The sequence below is a fragment of the Rhinoderma darwinii genome, chromosome 2 (genome assembly GCF_050947455.1).
Source record: "Rhinoderma darwinii isolate aRhiDar2 chromosome 2, aRhiDar2.hap1, whole genome shotgun sequence".
In the NCBI taxonomy this organism is placed as follows: domain Eukaryota; kingdom Metazoa; phylum Chordata; class Amphibia; order Anura; family Rhinodermatidae; genus Rhinoderma; species Rhinoderma darwinii.
The window spans coordinates 448793897-448811969 of NC_134688.1; the positions used below are offsets into that span (position 1 = coordinate 448793897).

The 18073-nt window shown below is 39.8% G+C and overlaps 1 protein-coding gene across 1 annotated transcript in view; it reads right to left on the minus strand.

The window, feature by feature from the left end:
- Positions 1-18073, minus strand: part of TMPRSS15 (transmembrane serine protease 15) — a 259431-nt gene that overhangs the window by 206864 nt on the left and 34494 nt on the right. The window contains exons 4-5 of the mRNA XM_075851216.1: positions 14663-14814; positions 8085-8144 (exon numbers count right to left, since the gene is read on the minus strand). Of these exons, the coding sequence (XP_075707331.1) occupies positions 8085-8144; positions 14663-14814 (212 nt within the window). The remainder of the gene's footprint in view (positions 1-8084; positions 8145-14662; positions 14815-18073) is intronic.

Here is an 18073-nt window from a genome sequence, read left to right on the forward strand (position 1 = left end):
TTATATGCATATCCTCTCCTCCTGGTGATGTTGCCGTTCTGCACTGTCATTCATTTTCAGCCTAAGGCTGGATTCACACGAGCACGTTACGTCCGTAATGGACGGAACGTATTTTGGCCGGAAGTCCCGGACTGAACACAGTGCAGGGAGCCGGGCTCCTAGCATCATAGTTATGTACGATGCTAGGAGTCCCTGCCTCGCTGCCGGACAACTGTCCCGTACTGTAATCATGTTTTCAGTACGGGACAGTTGTCCTGCAGCGAGGCAGGGACTCCTAGCATCGTACATAAGTATGATACTAGGAGCCCGGCTCCCTGCAGTGTGTTCGGTCCGGGACTCCCAGCCTAACATGACATATGCTTAATAAAGACTGTATTTCATAGATTTTTTTAAACTTTTGGCGTTTGTGGCTTATATTATTTATACGATTTTGTTTCTATACAGAGGGATACAGTAAAAAAAAAAAAGTATCCCGCACAGTATACAGTGGCATATGTCCGAGCCTTCCATTGGAGGAATACGATGGGAAATACTCCCGATAGACGGCTCAAACAAAATGTGAATAGAGCCTTGCTCTGGCAGACCCGGCTCATCTATGTGTTGCAGTGCACTGACGGCCATTGATGTGAATGACCACCCTGTATTACCACATTTCAATAGTATCGGGTGCTATAGGAGAAATATATGGCCAGATGTGGCTTCTCCTGGCAATGACAGCTGATCGTCAGGGGTTTATAAAGCTGGACCCACAGTGATCAGCTGCTCAATGGGTTGGTTTCTATTAAAAGGCTTTGTTTTTTTTTTCTTATATGAAGATAAAATATCCATTATTTACTTTTTTAAGAATTTAGTTTAAAAAAAATAAGCATTAACATTAAAAAATGAAACAATTGTTGTGGTAAGAAATGGCTGAATACCATCTGTAAATGAAGAGGTTTAGGAAATGGGACAGAGATGGATAAGTCGATGGACACACAGGAAAGGAAATTATTGGAAGAAAAAGTTAGATATTAAAGGCACGAAATAAGAATTCAGTATGGTTATGAGAGTCAAGGCAGAAAGGTTCTTCAGCCGCTGAGAAAGGCCCATTTTTCCTACATTCAGTAATAATTCTAAAATAAATTTAATTGTATGACAGGACAAGTCTAAATTATGATATCTGAGCACAGTGTGTTACTTTAGCCATTATAGTCGGATGAGAAATATCAAATTATATTACCACTTGGTAGAGAAAGTGCCACAGGACCGGGTTTAAAATATCTGTACAATGGCATATAAATGTTTGTAATTTTATATAGCGATATATCTAACTATACATGAGTTTGGCTGCAGCATATCTTTTGAAAGAATTGGGCAATTTTATTCTCCTCTGCTCCACGTTATAAATATATTGTTTTTTTTATTGTCACTTTTATATTGTTTATACCAGATTCCGCAGATTACTGGAGCCAAGCAAAGCGCATCACATGGTGTCCTACTAACATCTAAGCATTAATCATCGTCCTGTTCCCTTTTCCTGCTGATTATCCTTTAAATTTAAAGGGGCATTCTGCTGAATGAATGTTTATCTCATAGTCACCATACGATGTGTGAACATTTACTTTTTTATATCATAGAAATATTCTCCCATTCCTCATAATAATGGGGCTCTAGATGACAGTGTTTATTGTAATGTATGGAAAGAGTTCATCCTTTTTTGCATGCAATAAAGCAATTATGAATGAAATGAAATACAGAGTAGCAGAGCTGTATTTGTCACTACTGCAGGTACATTTTCTCAACCCAATGAGTTATTATAGTGCAGAAAAACACTGTCAAAGGGCATCTATTGACAGAAAATATCCTATTGCTTAAATCAAATTTTTGTGTTAAATATATTTAATAAAAATGATTTGATTTTTTTTTTAACATTATTCATCTCACTATTTGTACAGTATGAAAAAATATCTTTCAGGTTTGTATACACTGCCAGCTGGGCAATCATCAGGGTCATTTCACACAAAGTTTTTTGGCGCTGATTTTGATGAGGAAACCGCATCGGAATCAGCACCAAAAAAAATGGGCCAAATCGCCCATAGTGACTGAGACGTTTTTTTATTTCGGCCGGCTTTTGGCTGCTCGCGGGAAAAAAAGAGCTACATTCTCTTTCTTCGAGCGGTTTCTGCCTCTGAAATCAATGGGTCGGCAGAAAAAAACCTTTGGCGCTCGTTAGGAGAGTTTCTTGCAGCGGTTTTTGCAGTAGATTTAATGGTCATAGGCAAACAGCGCCGCAAAAAATGCGAAAAAAAAAGCCTCAAACAACTCTGGCAAGTTAAAATCTGCCTCAAAATTCCTGATGGAAACGTTGTGGAAGATGATCAGCTTTGAAAAAAAACATGATCTTGTGATACTCTGTCACGAGATGTCTTTGCTATATGTAAATGCCTTTTGTAGAAGAAAGAGAGAGCGGCATCCAGTTTGGCATTTTTTTTCTTTTTTTATTGCTCATAAACAATGGGGAAGGATGAAGACTGTCACAGTCTCCGTCTTTCCCCATTGTTTATGAGCAATAAAAAAAGAAAAAAAACTTCAAACTGGGTAAGTCTCTCTTTTCTATAAAAAAGGCATGTACAGACTGTGTGTATGAGCTGAGCACCTACAGTGAAGGAAATAAGTATTTGATCCCTTGCTGATTTTGTAAGTTTGCCCACTGTCAAAGTCATGAACAGAATTTTTAGGCTAGGTTAATTTTACCAGTGAGAGATAGATTATATATTAAAAAAAAAACAGAAAATCACATAGTCAAAATTCTATATATTTATTTGCATTGTGCACAGAGAAATAAGTATTTGATCCCCTACCAACCATTAAGAGTTCAGCCTCCTCCAGACCAGTTACACGCTCCAAATCAACTTGGTGCCTGCATTAATGACAGCTGTCTTACATGGTCACCTGTATAAAAGACTCCTGTCCACAGACTCAATTAATCAGTCTGACTCTAACCTCTACAACATGGGCAAGATCAAAGAGCTTTCTAAGGATGTCAGGGACAAGATCATAGACCTGCACAAGGCTGGAATGGGCTACAAAACCATAAGTAAGACGCTGGGTGAGAAGGAGACAACTGTTGGTGCAATAGTAAGAAAATGGAAGACATACAAAATGACTGTCAATCGACATCGATCTGGGGCTCCATGCAAAATCTCACCTCGTGGGGTATCCTTGATCCTGAGGAAGGTGAGAGCTCAGCCGAAAACTACACGGGGGGGACTTGTTAATGATCTCAAGGCAGCTGGGACCAGAGTTACCAAGAAAACCATTGGTAACACATTACGCCGTAATGGATTAAAATCCTGCAGTGCCCGCAAGGTCCCCCTGCTCAAGAAGGCACATGTACAGGCCCGTCTGAAGTTTGCAAATGAACATCTCGATGATTCTGAGAGTGATTGGGAGAAGGTGCTGTGGTCAGATGAGACTAAAATTGAGCTCTTTGGCATTAACTCAACTTGCCGTGTTTGGAGGAAGAGAAATGCTGCCTATGACCCAAAGAACACCGTCCCCACTGTCAAGCATGGAGGTGGAAACATTATGTTTTGGGGGTGTTTCTCTGCTAAGGGCACAGGACTACTTCACCGCATCAATGGGAGAATGGATGGAGCCATGTACCGTCAAATCCTGAGTGACAACCTCCTTCCCTCCACCAGGACATTAAAAATGGCTCGTGGCTGGGTCTTCCAGCACGACAATGACCCGAAACATACAGCCAAGGCAACAAAGGAGTGGCTCAAAAAGAAGCACATTAAGGTCATGGAGTGTAATTAAAACCACAGAAAAGGCCATACTCACAGATTAGGTGGTGGGTAAAATACCCGTTCCAAACAGGACGCAACCAGGTCAGAGAATGCTGTTGATGGGAAGTGCCCAGGTGTGTTTAAATAATGATAGCCACTCCCACTAACCTTGAGGGGAGTGGTGTGTTGGGCATGGAAGTAAATGTGTAATAATAATAAATAAATAATAAAGTACTGTGTATAGTGCACATGTGAGGTATAGGGGACATGACTAAGTGTAGTGTGTAGAAATCAGGGCTGTGAGTGAAACAAAAAAAGTGAGAGTAGAGTGTAAAACATGGAGGCATAGTGTTTGGATAGTGAGGCACAGCATATATCGCCGAATAGCAGCCTATTTATAACGCCCATACTGTAAGAGAGCGGGCTGCCCTGCATGCAGTGCCAAACATCCGCACACCAGGCTATCCCAGCATCATAAGACCCGGGAGCGTCCTGAAAAAAAGTATGTACAATGTAAGTAACCATGAAAAAACATGGGGTATTAGTTGTTGTTTTGGCCAAAAAAACGCAAGCTCTTCCCATCAACAGCATTCTCTGACCTGGTTGCGTCCTGTTTGGAACGGGTATTTTACCCACCACCTAATCTGTGAGTATGGCCTTTTCTGTGGTTTTAATTACATTCTATGTCCCAATTTTTTTGTATATCTTAGATTTTGGAACGAAAAGTTCTAGGTAGGGACTCGCAAGTGTGGGGATCCGTGACGTGGATTGCGAGCTTGCGTTTTTTTGGCCAAAACAACAACTAATACCCCATGTTTTTTCATGGTTACTTACATTGTACATACTTTTTTTCAGGACGCGCCCGGGTCTTATGATGCTGGGATAGCCTGGTGTGCGGATGTTTGGCACTGCATGCAGGGCAGCCCGCTCTCTTACAGTATGGGCGCTATAAATAGGCTGCTATTCGGCGATATATGCTGTGCCTCACTATCCAAACACTATGCCTCCATGTTTTACACTCTACTCTCACTTTTTTTGTTTCACTCACAGCCCTGATTTCTACACACTACACTTAGTCATGTCCCCTATACCTCACATGTGCACTATACACAGTACTTTATTATTTATTTATTATTATTACACATTTACTTCCATGCCCAACACATCACTCCCCTCAAGGTTAGTGGGAGTGGCTATCATTATTTAAACACACCTGGGCACTTCCCATCAACAGCATTCTCTGACCTGGTTGCGTCCTGTTTGGAACGGGTATTTTACCCACCACCTAATCTGTGAGTATGGCCTTTTCTGTGGTTTTAATTACATTCTATGTCCCAATTTTTTTTTGTATATCTTAAATTTTGGAACGAAAAGTTCTAGGTAGGGACTCGCAAGTGTGGGGATCCGTGACGTGGATTGCGAGCTTGCGTTTTTTTGGCCAAAACAACAACTAATACCCCATGTTTTTTCATGGTTACTTACATTGTACATACTTTTTTTCAGGACGCGCCCGGGTCTTATGATGCTGGGATAGCCTGGTGTGCGGATGTTTGGCACTGCATGCAGGGCAGCCCGCTCTCTTACAGTATGGGCGCTATAAATAGGCTGCTATTCGGCGATATATGCTGTGCCTCACTATCCAAACACTATGCCTCTATGTTTTACACTCTACTCTCACTTTTTTTGTTTCACTCACAGCCCTGATTTCTACACACTACACTTAGTCATGTCCCCTATACCTCACATGTGCACTATACACAGTACTTTATTATTTATTTATTATTATTACACATTTACTTCCATGCCCAACACATCACTCCCCTCAAGGTTAGTGGGAGTGGCTATCATTATTTAAACACACCTGGGCACTTCCCATCAACAGCATTCTCTGACCTGGTTGCGTCCTGTTTGGAACGGGTATTTTACCCACCACCTAATCTGTGAGTATGGCCTTTTCTGTGGTTTTAATTACATTCTATGTCCCAATTTTTTTTGTATATCTAAGGTCATGGAGTGACCTAGCCAGTCTCCAGACCTTAATCCCATCGAAAATTTATGGAGGGAGCTGAAGATCCGAGTTGCCAAGCGACAGCCTCGAAATCTTAATGATTTACAGATGATCTGCAAAGAGGAGTGGGCCAAAATTCCATCTAACATGTGTGCAAACCTCATCATCAACTACAAAAAACGTCTGACTGCTGTGCTTGCCAACAAGGGTTTTGCCACGAAGTATTAAGTCTTGTTTGCCAAAGGGATCAAATACTTATTTCTCTGTGCACAATGCAAATAAATATATATAATTTTGACAATGTGATTTTCTGTTTGTTTTTTTTAATATAATCTATCTCTCACTGGTAAAATTAACCTAGCCTAAAAATTCTAGACTGTACATGTCTTTGACAATGGGCAAACTTACAAAATCAGCAAGGGATCAAATACTTATTTCCTTCACTGTACCGTGACCTACACCGCACCATCTGTTTGAACTCCTAGGCAGTACCCAGTGGTTGGGTTGAATTTCAGCCTGTCAAGGGTTTTGTTAGCATGTCACAATATTATATTGAATTTATTTAATGGAAAATTGGAGAAGTTAAATCAAAATGCATCTGCTGCAGTAGGAACCCATAATAGGGAATGCAATATACAAGGGTTAATGTAATAAGGAACATATGTATGTAAATACATATTTAATGTGCCCCAAAAAATACAATCAAGGTAGACAATATGGCAGTATTTGCCCCAAAAAATACAATCAAGGTAGACAATAAGGCAGTATATGCCTAAATATTTGCAATACAAAGCACCAAATGTTTCCTCTATGAGAGAAGCAATATATGGATATATAGACAATGCATAGAAATAGAAACAAATACCTAATACATCCTGTCCAATGTGAACAAGCCCACCAGGGCTATGGGAAAAGTGTCTAATGCATAAAACCCATTATATAAATCCAATAACAATAGTATCAAAACATATATATTTATATATAAATATACATGACCCATTATACTGCAGTCAAGGAGAGATCCCCACGATTATGGCTGCCTCCTAGTGCAGCGTTGACTTACACCAAAAGGACACTTTTAGTATACATCCGTCAATAAGACCCTATTGTTACATTCGGTGTATGTGCTGGGAGATTTCCCGGCACATATGTGGAACGTACACTGCAACGCAAGTGAATAGAGAAACATATTCGTGGTTAGGATTTGCTTGTCTGTTTGCATGTTTTCCTTCCTACGTATCACTACTCACCTGCAGTGGTCGGTCTAGCAGAAGCCGTGGTGGGACTTGCTGTAGTATATGGGTGTGAATCTGCAAAATCAACACATTTTATTTCATCACATTGCCTCATGATACATCTGCATGCAGCGAATACCATTCATGAATCTCACCTTGAAAAATGCAGGACAGATTATTATATTTATATAGTCAAAAGCTTAAAATAACTTTTTTTTATTTGATCTTAGTGAAATTAGGTAATGAGGCAAAGGTTCTGGGGCCAAACAAACCTTAAGGGCTTGATTTTTGCGGGACGAGTTTTAGTTTTTCGTAGCACCCTTTATTTTGCCATGTAATGTACTAGGAAACGGGAAATAAATTATTTGTGTGGTAGAAAATGAAAAAAAAAACAGCGTTTCCTCCATGGTTTTTTGCGTGCCGTTTTTACGTAATTCCCTGTGCAATTAAAACAACATGTTAACTTTATTCTGTGTTTCAATACGATTACGGCGATACCAAATATATATAGTTTTTTCTATATTTTACTACTTTTACAAGTAAAAACCTAGGTGTAAAAAAGAAAATTTATTTTGTTTCGCCAAATTCCGAGAGCCATAACTTTTTTATTTTTCCGTCAATTAAGTGATATGAGGGCTTATTTTTTGCGGGATAAGCTGGAGTTTTTAATAATACCATTTTCGTGTACATCCAATGGTTTGATCACTTTTATTTTTTATTTTTTGTGGGAGATTAGGTAACCAAAAAATTGAGATTCTGGCGTTTACAATTTTTTGTAAAACAGATAGTAATACCACACAAAATTATTACTAGTTCACATATCCCATATGTCAAGGAGAGATCCCCACGGTTATGGCTGCCTCCTAGTGCAGCGCTGACTTACACCACAAGTACACTTTTAGTATACATCGGGTCAATAAGACCCTATTGTTACATTCGGTGTATGTGCTGGGAGATTTCCCGGCACATATGTGGAATGTACACTGCAACACAAATGAATAGAGAAAAATATTCGAGGTTAGGATTTGCTTGTCTGTTTGCATGTTTTCCTTCCTACGTATCATTTCTCACCTGCAGTGGTCGGTCTAGCAGAAGCCGTGGTGGGACTTGCTGTAGTAAATGGGTGTGAATCTGCAAAATCAACACGTATTTTATTTAATCACATTGCCTCATGATACATCTGCATGCAGCGAATACCATTCATGAATCTCACCTTGAAAAATGAAGGACAGATTATTATATTTATGTAGTCAAAAGCATATGTCTACTTTAGTTTGGCATCGTTATTTGAACATTCCTTTATTTTTCCAGGACGTTACAAGGCTTAGAACTTTAGCAGCAATTTCTCACATTTTCAAGAAATTTTCAAAAGGATGTTTTTTTAGGGACAATTTCAGTTCTGAAGTGGCTTTAAGGGCCTTATATATATTATAAACTCCCTATAAATCACCCCATTTTAAAAATTGCACCCCTCAAAGTATTCAAAACAACATTTAGAAAGTTTCTTAACCCCTTTGGTGTTTCACAGAAATTAAAGCAAAGTACAGTAGAGATGAGATTTACAAAATTTTTTTTTTTTGCAGAAAATCTGTTTGAATTCATAAAAAAATTTAACACAGAAGGTTTTACCAGAGAAACGCAACTCAATATTTATTGCCCAGATTCTGCAGATTTTAGAAATGTACTGTGTGCTAATGGACTGAAGCACCGGCCTTAGAAGCAAATGAGCACCTAGTGGATTTTGATGCCTCCATTTTATTAGAATATATTTTAGGCACCATGTCAGGTTTGAAGAGGTTTTGTGGTACCAAAACAGTGGAAAACCCCCCAAAATGATACTATTTCGCAAACTACACCTCAAGGAATTTATCAAGGGGTATAGTGAGCATTTTAACCCCACAGGGTTTTTGCTGTATTTAGTGGAATTAGGATGTAAAAATTAAAATCACATTTTTTTCCAATAAAATTTAGAAATCTTCAATATTTACAAGACATAAAAGAGAAAAAGCACCCTAACATTTGAAAATAAATTTCTCCCGATTGCGGAAATAACCCATATGTGGTAATAAACTGCTGTTTTGACCCACGGCAGGGCTCAGAAGAGAAGGAGCACCATTTGGCTTTTGGAACTCAAGTTTTGCTGGAATGGTTTTCGGGTGCCATGGCACATTTGCAAAGTCCCTGCGGGACCAAATCAGTGGGAAAACCCCCAAAAGTGACCACATTTGGGAAACTATACCCCTGAAGGAATTTATTGAGAGATATAGTGAGCATTTTGGCCCCACAGGTTTTTTTGGTGAATTTAGTGGAATTAGGCCGTGAAAATGAAAATCTACATTTTTTCTAATAAAATATAGATTTAACTCAAATTTTTCAATTTTCACGATAGATTAAGGAGAAAAAAACACCCCAACATTTGTAATGTGAACTCTTCTGAGCACGACAATACCCCAAATTGGGTGATAAACTGCTGTTTGCAGACACGGCAGGGCTTAGAAGGAAAGGAGCGTTATTTAGCTTTTGGAGCTCAAATTTTGCTGGAATGGTTCGCGGTGCCATGTCACATTTGCAAAGCCCATGCAGAACCAAATCAGTGGAAATCATTTGTAAGAACATTTGGGAAACTACACCCCTGAAGGAATTTATCGAGGTGTATAGTGAACATTTTGACCCCAGTTTTTTTGCGGAATTCAGTGGAATTATGCTGTGAATTGAAAATTTTATTTTTCCTAATAAAACTTGGAAATGTTAAATTTTTAGAAGAAAGGTGAAAAAGCCCCCCAACATTTGAAAAACAATTTCTCCCGATTACAGTAATGTGTCAATAAACTGTTGTTTGGTCACACGGCAGGGCTCAGAAGGGAAGAAACACCATTTGTCTTTAGCTGGAATGGTTTTTGGGTGCGATGTCGCAGTTGCAAAACCCCTGCCGGGCCAAATCAGTGGAAACCCCCAAAAGTGACACCATTTGGGAAACTACACCCATGAAGGAATTTATCGAGGGGTATAGTGGGCATTTTGACCCCACAGGCTTTTTGCTGAATTTAGTGGAATTATGCTGTGAAATTGAAAATTACCGTATTTTTTGGAATATAAGACGCACCCAGGTTTTAGACAACAGGAAAAAAGTTTATATTTTACTACTTTTACAAAGAAAATCTTTTTGTTAAAAAAAAATTATTTGTTCTGTATAACCACAGTCTGAGAGACATAACTTTTATATTTTTTAATCGTTTAAGCTGTTTGAGGGCTTATTTTTTGCGGGACGAGCTGTAGTTATTAATGGCACCATTATTTGGTACATACAATTTTTTTATCACTTTTTATTTCATTCTTTTTAGCGCTAAGGTGACCAAAAAAAATAATTATTCTGGGATTTAAATAATTTTTTTTTTATGCCGTTCACCGTGCGACTAGGACTTTTACAGACGCAGCGATACTTTTTTTTTAAAAATTGTGCTTGGGGAGAAATAGGAAAAGTTTTTTTTTTTTTAACTTTTAATATTTTTTTATACTCCTGAAAATGAATTGAACTTTTTTTTTTTAAACATTTTATTAGCTCCCCTTGGGGACTTGACCCAGCGATCATTAGATCGCTGGTACAATACACTGCAATACATGGATGAGTTACGGAAACAGCGTAACTCCCTGAGCTACGCTGTTTCCCTAGCTCCCATAGCTCCGTAACTACTATGCAGCTCTAAGTAAGTTACGAAAACAGCATAGCTTAGTGAGTTACGCTGTTTCCGTAACTCGACCATGTACGCTGTTTTCGTAGCTACCGAATTCCGGAAACAGCGTAGCTCGCCGTGCTACGCTGTTTCCTTAACTCCCATTCACTTCTATGGGAGATACAGAAACAGCGTAGCTCAGTGAGCACTCGGCTGTTTCTTGAACTCCCTACAACCTAACCAGGAAGTGGCCGGGAGACAGTGGAGCCGAGTAAGATAGAACGGGACCCCATTATAGAGATAGGTGCGGGTGCCAGATGTGGGACCCGCATCTATCTAACATTTATGACATATCCTGGGCAGACCCCTATAAATGTTGCGGTTGCTATTGACCGCGGTATTTAACTAGTTAAACGGCCAGGAACAGCGCCATCGCTGTTTCTGTCCGTTAGAGCAGCGTGTCAGCTGTAAAACACAGCTGACACCTGCAGTGTAAGGAGCGGGCTCAGCTTGTGAGCCCGCTCCACTCCAAACATCATCCCCTCCCCGCTCCTTGAAGTGCAGGCACATCATTGGTCGGGAAGGGGTTAATTAAGATGCGGTCAGGGGGCCCAGGCGCTGCTGGGTCCGTTGACTGCCGACTATAAGATGCAGGGACTTTTTAGCAGATTTATTCTTGCTAAAAACGGCATCTTATAGTCTGAAAAATACGGTATATTTTTTTCTGACATAACATGGAAATTTTCAATTATTAGAAGGAATAAAGGAGAAAAAGCGCCCCAACAGCTGAAAAGCAATTTCTCCCGATTACAGCAATACCCCATATGGGGTCATAAACTGCTGTTCGAACACACACGGCCGGGCTCAGAAAGGCAGGAGAGCTATTTGGCATGCAGATTTTGCTGGATTGGTGTTTGGGCGCCATGTCGCATTTGCAAAACCCTGAGGTACTAGAGTACAAGCAAAACCCCCAAGAAGTGACACCATCTTAGAAACTTCACCCCTCAAGGCAGTTATCATTCGCCTGGACATATGACAGGGCTCAGAAGTGAAAAGCACCATAAGCATTTGAGGTCCATTTTGGTGATTTTCACAGCATGGGCCCACAATTGCAGGGCTCTGAGATCAAATAGTAAAACAAACCCCCAAGTAGTGACCCCTATTTTGGAAACTACACTCTTCAAGGCATTTTAAGAGGTGTAGTGAGCATTTTGACCCCACAGGTGTTTTTTCATTATAAATCAATGGTGTAAAGTGAAAATTGCAATTTTCCACTGACATTAAATTTAATGCACAATATGTTGTGCCCAGTTTGTGCCACTGAAGACAAATACCTCATAAAATGTTAAGCGGTTTCTCCCAGGTATGGCAATGCTATATATGTGGACCAAAACTGCAATTTAGGCACGCTGTGGGATTCAGAAAGGATGGAGCGCTATTTGGCTGTTGGAGCACAGACTTAGCTTGGCAGTTGTTCTGTGTGTATTTTTACTGGTATTTCAGTTTATAATGTGGGGGCATATGTAATCTGTGTGAAGTACATCAGGGTATATGTAATCTGTGAGGAGTACATCAGGATATATGTAAACTGTGCAGAGTACATCAGGCTATATGTAAGTTGTTCGGAGTACATCAGGGTATATGTAAAATGTACGGAGTACATCAGGATATGTGTAAACTGGGCGAAGTACATCAGGGTATATGTAATCTGTGCGGAGTACATCAGGGTATATATAATCTGTGCAGAGTACATCAGGGCATATGTAATCTGTACGGAGTTTAACAGGGTATACATAAGCTGTGCGGCATACATCTGGGTATATGTAAGCTGTGTGGAGTACATCAGGGTATATGTCACCTGTACGGAGTACATCAGGGTATATGCAAACTGTGCGGAGTACATCAGGGTATATGTAATCTTTGCGGAGTACATCAGGGTATAATAAGATTGGTATAATAATGCGGTAAATAAATAATAATTCATAGATGTGTGGCCGGTGTCGCACTGATAAATGGTGCCCGAACTTATCTGCTTTTGTTACCATCTGCATATTTTGTGTTGCCATATTCTGAGAGCCAGAACCTTCTTATTTTTTTGCCAGCGGAGCTGTAGAGGGCTTATTTATTGCGGGACAATCTGTAGTTTTCATTGGTACCATTTTGGGGTACACACAATTTGTTGATCAATTTTTATTCTATTTTTTGGCAAGAAAGGTGATCAAGAACCATCAATTCTGACAATGATTTTTTATCCTTTTTTTTTTTACAGTGTTCACCGTGGACTATAAATGCCAATTTTACTTTATTCACTGATAAATGGTGCCCAAACTTATCTGCTTTTGGAACCATCTGCACATTTTGTGTTGCCATATTCTGAGAGCCAGAACTTTCATATTTTTTTGCCAGCGGAGCTGTAGAGGGCTTATTTATTGCGGGACAATCTGTAGTTTTCATTGGTACCATTTTGGGGTAAACACAATTTTTTGATCAATTTTTATTCAATATTTGGCAAGAAAGGTGATCAAGAACCATCAATTCTGACAATGATTTTTTTATCCTTTTTTTTTTTACAGTGTTCACCGTGGACTATAAATGCCAATTTTACTTTATTCTGTGGGTTGATACGATTACGAAGATACCATATGTATACTGTTTTTTTAGGATGTGCAGCGTTTGCACAATAGAATCACATATTTTTTTAAATTTTTTTTTTTTTTATGTCACCATATTCTGAGAGCCATAACTTTTTTATTTTTTTTAGTCAAAAAAGCTGTGCAAAGGCTTGATTCTTTCGGCACCGGTTGTAGTTTTTATCGGTATTGTTTTGGGGTACATGTGACATTTTGATCACTTTTTATTCCATGTTTTGGGAGGGGTGGTGATAAAAACATAGCGATTCCGGCATTTTTTAGTTATATTTTTTGCAGTGTTCACCGTTCGGGAAAAATAACATTAGAGTTTTATAGTTTGGATTAGAGCTGTCAGTCATTCACTGACAGCGAGCCTATTAGGTCCTATCTCTGGGCGGGGACTAATAGGCTATCGTATGTGGCAGACCAGGAAGCCATTGTGTGGCCTCTGGTTGCCATAGTAATGATCAAACTCCTCACGATCACATTGTGTCGATGCCGACCGCTACAAACCACTAAGATGCCACGATCGTTTTTGATCGCAGCATCTAAGGGGTTAATGGCAGGGATCAGAGCTAGCTTCTGAGCCTGCACCATCTTTCTTTTACGGCTGGAAGCCTTCTATTCTGGGCGGGACCTAGCAGGCTTCCGTACTTGGCAGACAGGAGGCCATTGTTTGGCCTCCAGTATGCCAGAGCAGTCATCGGAACCCCGCGATTGCATTACAGGGTTCCGCTCTGCTAGTAAACACCATAGATGCTTGCTTTTGAGTGTTGCATTTAAGGGTTTAATCGGCCGGATCGGGGCTAGATCCGGTCATGGCCATGCAGCAGGTTGTCAGCTGTAATATACAGCTTACAACAGCTTCTGAGCCTGCATCAGCAACACAACGTACCAGTACGTTGTGTGGCGTTAAGTACCTAATGACAACAACGTACTAGTACATTGGATGTCGTTAAGGGGTTAAAGAGCCGTTCTTTTTTTAATCATTTGATCTGAATTCAAAATATAAATAAAGATAAATGTTATTCAACCAAAATACAAAAGTGGTTTGCGCTGTTGTTGAAAAGTGTGATATCACTATGCCTGGATCCAAAGAGCAACCCGGGACCTTCAGAATTATAAAAGGTTATTACTGTATAGTTTTACCTCAATTTACTTTGTTTCTATAGAAAGTCACACTGGAGTCTAATGATGCATGCTTGGAATTGTATGGAAAAAAAATTGCAGTGTTGCCCGTGCAATAATTGACCTAGTACAAGTAATGTAATTGTAAACTTCTGATTGGTTGGTCTTGGATAAAATCAAATTGGGCTACAAGAGACCAGATTTATTCACTTTTATTTACCTGTGACGAGGACAGTTGAGACGTCTATTTCGTACTTTGTTGTGAGTTGTGAATGATTTCCCTGAATACCGATAGTGAAAACCTCCAAAATATTTTCATTCAGGTGCACTTGTGTAAATTGTGCCGTGAAAACGACAATGACGCTGCCATTTCTAAGAATATACAGGTAAGATAAAACTAAGTTAGTACTAATACTCAAAAGTCAAGTCCACCTTTACAACCAATTGTTTTTATACGCGCCAATGCAGCTAAAATTATAAATATAGCAATTTTGCAAAAAGTTTTTAGTTTTTTAGGAAAAAACTAAAAAATTCATAAAGTAATCTATCATTTTGTGTATACAGCTCATATGCAGATCTATGTGTCTCCATGATAACAGACCACAAACAAACCCTGTGTAGTCTGATGCGGCAGCAGTACTACTTTCCATCTGTCTTCAGCCTACCGAATGTATGCACAAAACAATAATAATATATATTTTATCAAGACTATTTGCAAAGTTTTTTGTTTTTTTCTAAATGCATTTAACCCCTTTAGGACAAAGCCTGTTTTTGACTTCAGGACAAAGCCGATTTTTTCAAATCTGACATGTGTTACTTTATGTGGTAATAACTTTGGAGTGCTTTTACCTATCCCAAAAAGTCTGAGATTGTTTTCTCGTGACATATTGTACTTTATGTTAGGGAAAAAATTTGGTCGATAAATTCAATATTTATTTGTAAAAAACACCAAGATTTAGAGAAAATTTGCAAACAATAGCATTTTTCTAATTTTAAATGTATCTGCTTGTAAAACAGATAGTAATACCACACAAAATAATTACTAGTTGACATTTTCCATATATCTAATTTATGTTTGCATAGTTTTTTGAACATTCTTTTATTTTTCTAGGACGTTACAATGCTTAGAACAGTAGCAGCAATTTCTCATATTTTCAAGAAAATGTCAAAAGCCTATTTTTTCAGGGACCAGTTCAGTTCTGTAGTGGCTTTGGGGGCCTTATATGTTAAAAAGTCCTCATAAATCATCCCATTTTGAAAACTTCACCCCTCAAAGTATTCAAAACAGCATTCAGAAAGTGTTGTAACCCTTAAGGTCATCATGACCACACGTAGCGGAATTGCTCTGGAATTCCGCTGCGGACAGTACGCAGCGGAAATCCGCAGCGTACACGTTTTTCCATTGCCTTCCACAGCTTTGTGGTTGGGTTCGTTTACACGTTGCGGACAATTCCGCTGCGTAGCATAGGCTGCGGAGCGGAATTTGGTGTCCGCAGCATACAATGGTTGTTGCGGACATGTAGCGGACTTGTTGCGGACTCATTGCGGAATTTCTCCATTGACTTCAATGGAGAGTCAAAATTCCGCAATGAAGTCCGCAGATGTTATGTAGATGTTATGTGTGCTGCGGAGCGTATTGGTTTTACTAACATGACATTTCTTCATTCTGGCTGGACCTATGTATTTCTAGGTCTACAGCCAGACTGAGGAAGTCAATGGGGCTCCCGTAATTACGGGTGACTACGTGTGTGCACCCGTAATTACGGGAGCGTTGCTAGGCGACGTCAGTAAATAGTCACTGTCCAGGTTGCTGAAAGAGTTAAGCGATCGGCAGTAACTGTTTCTGCACCCTGGACAGTGACTACCGATCACAATATACATCAACCTGTAAAAAAAATAGAAGTTCATACTTACCGAGAACTCCCTGCTTCTTCCTCCAGTCCGGCTTCCCAGGAAGACGTTTCAGTCCAAGTGACAGCTGCAGCCAATCACAGGCCAATCACAGGCTGCAGCGGTCACATGGACTGCCGCGTCATCCAGGGAGGTCGGGCTGGATGCCGAAAGAGGGACGCGTCACCAAGACAACGGCCGGTAAGTATGAAAATTCTTTTACTTTCACTAGGGAAAGTGCTGTCCCTTCTCTCTATCCTGCACTGATAGAGAGAAGGGAAGTACTTTCACCTCAATACGCAATGGCTAGTCCGCATCAATTTAATGCCCATTTTGGGCAGAGCCGCAACAGAATCTGCAACGCAGATTCTGTGCGGCATTGATGCGGACAGTTGCGGAAGAAATACGCCACGACTGGGCATGCCCTTAGGTGTTTCACAGGAATTAAAGCAAAGTAGAGGTGAAATTTACAAATTTCATTTTTTTTGCCAAAATTCATTTGTAATACATCTGTATCACAGAAGGTTTTACCCAAGAAACTCAACTCAATATTTATTGCCAAGATTCTGTAGTTTTTATAAATATCCCACATGTGGCCCTAGTGTGTTAATGGACTCAAACACAGGACTCAGAAGCAAAGAAGCACCTAGTGGATTTTGGGGCCTCCTTTTTTTTTTAAATATATTTTAGGCACCATGTCAGATTTGAAGAGGTCTTGTGGTGACAAAACAGTAAAGACCCCCCAAAAGTGCTAACTTTATTTGAATAGGCCCTATCTCTGGGCGGGGACTAATAGGCTATTCTACGTGGCAGACCAGGAGGCCATTGTTAGGCATCCAGTTGCCATAGCAATGATCAAATAAACAAGATTGATCCGGAGTGTATATAAAAAATAACTTTTACTTAAATTTCTTAAAACATAAACGTTTGCGATATGAGCGCATATATTCATATGTCACAGTCGTGTATAATTATTCTGTTTTCATCAGTATGCATATACAGCAATCTAAGAGACAGCAAAAAATAGTCCACCTTTTATGGTTTCCAAATATGAAGGGTTCAAATACTTCATCAATTTCAGAGGTTTTCTCATAAGCACTCAATTGCTTTGTTAATCATGTAGGTTATACAGAAGATATATGAGATTGTTTCGGGCAATTGCCCTCCTACCCCTTTGTTTATGGGATGATGATGTTCTTTTCAGGCATCTTCTGTGAATTCCTGGATTAGGTTAGACCTCTGGAATAGAGTGATTATTCTCCCGATTTCTCTCCCAACGCGTTTCCTCTGACCCTTTGATTCATCAGGGGAGATAGGTCATGCATGCTGCTTCATCCTGTTCCTTGAGAAGCTGCATAAAAATTAAGGTATAGCTGTCTTGGAAAAAATCTGCTGTCAGCAGGACATGCTTGCAGTGGCAAGAGAAGGGCCTCTAGGTTTGGAGGCAGAGTATCGGTGACAGCAGGCGTCAGGACCAGACGCCGATACTCTGCCTCCAAACCTAGAGGCCCTTCTCTTGCCACTGCAAGCATGTCCTGCTGACAGCAGATTTTTTCCAAGACAGCTATACCTTAATTTTTATGCAGCTTCTCAAGGAACAGGATGAAGCAGCATGCATGACCTATCTCCCCTGATGAATCAAAGGGTCAGAGGAAACGCGTTGGGAGAGAAATCGGGAGAATAATCACTCTATTCCAGAGGTCTAACCTAATCCAGGAATTCACAGAAGATGCCTGAAAAG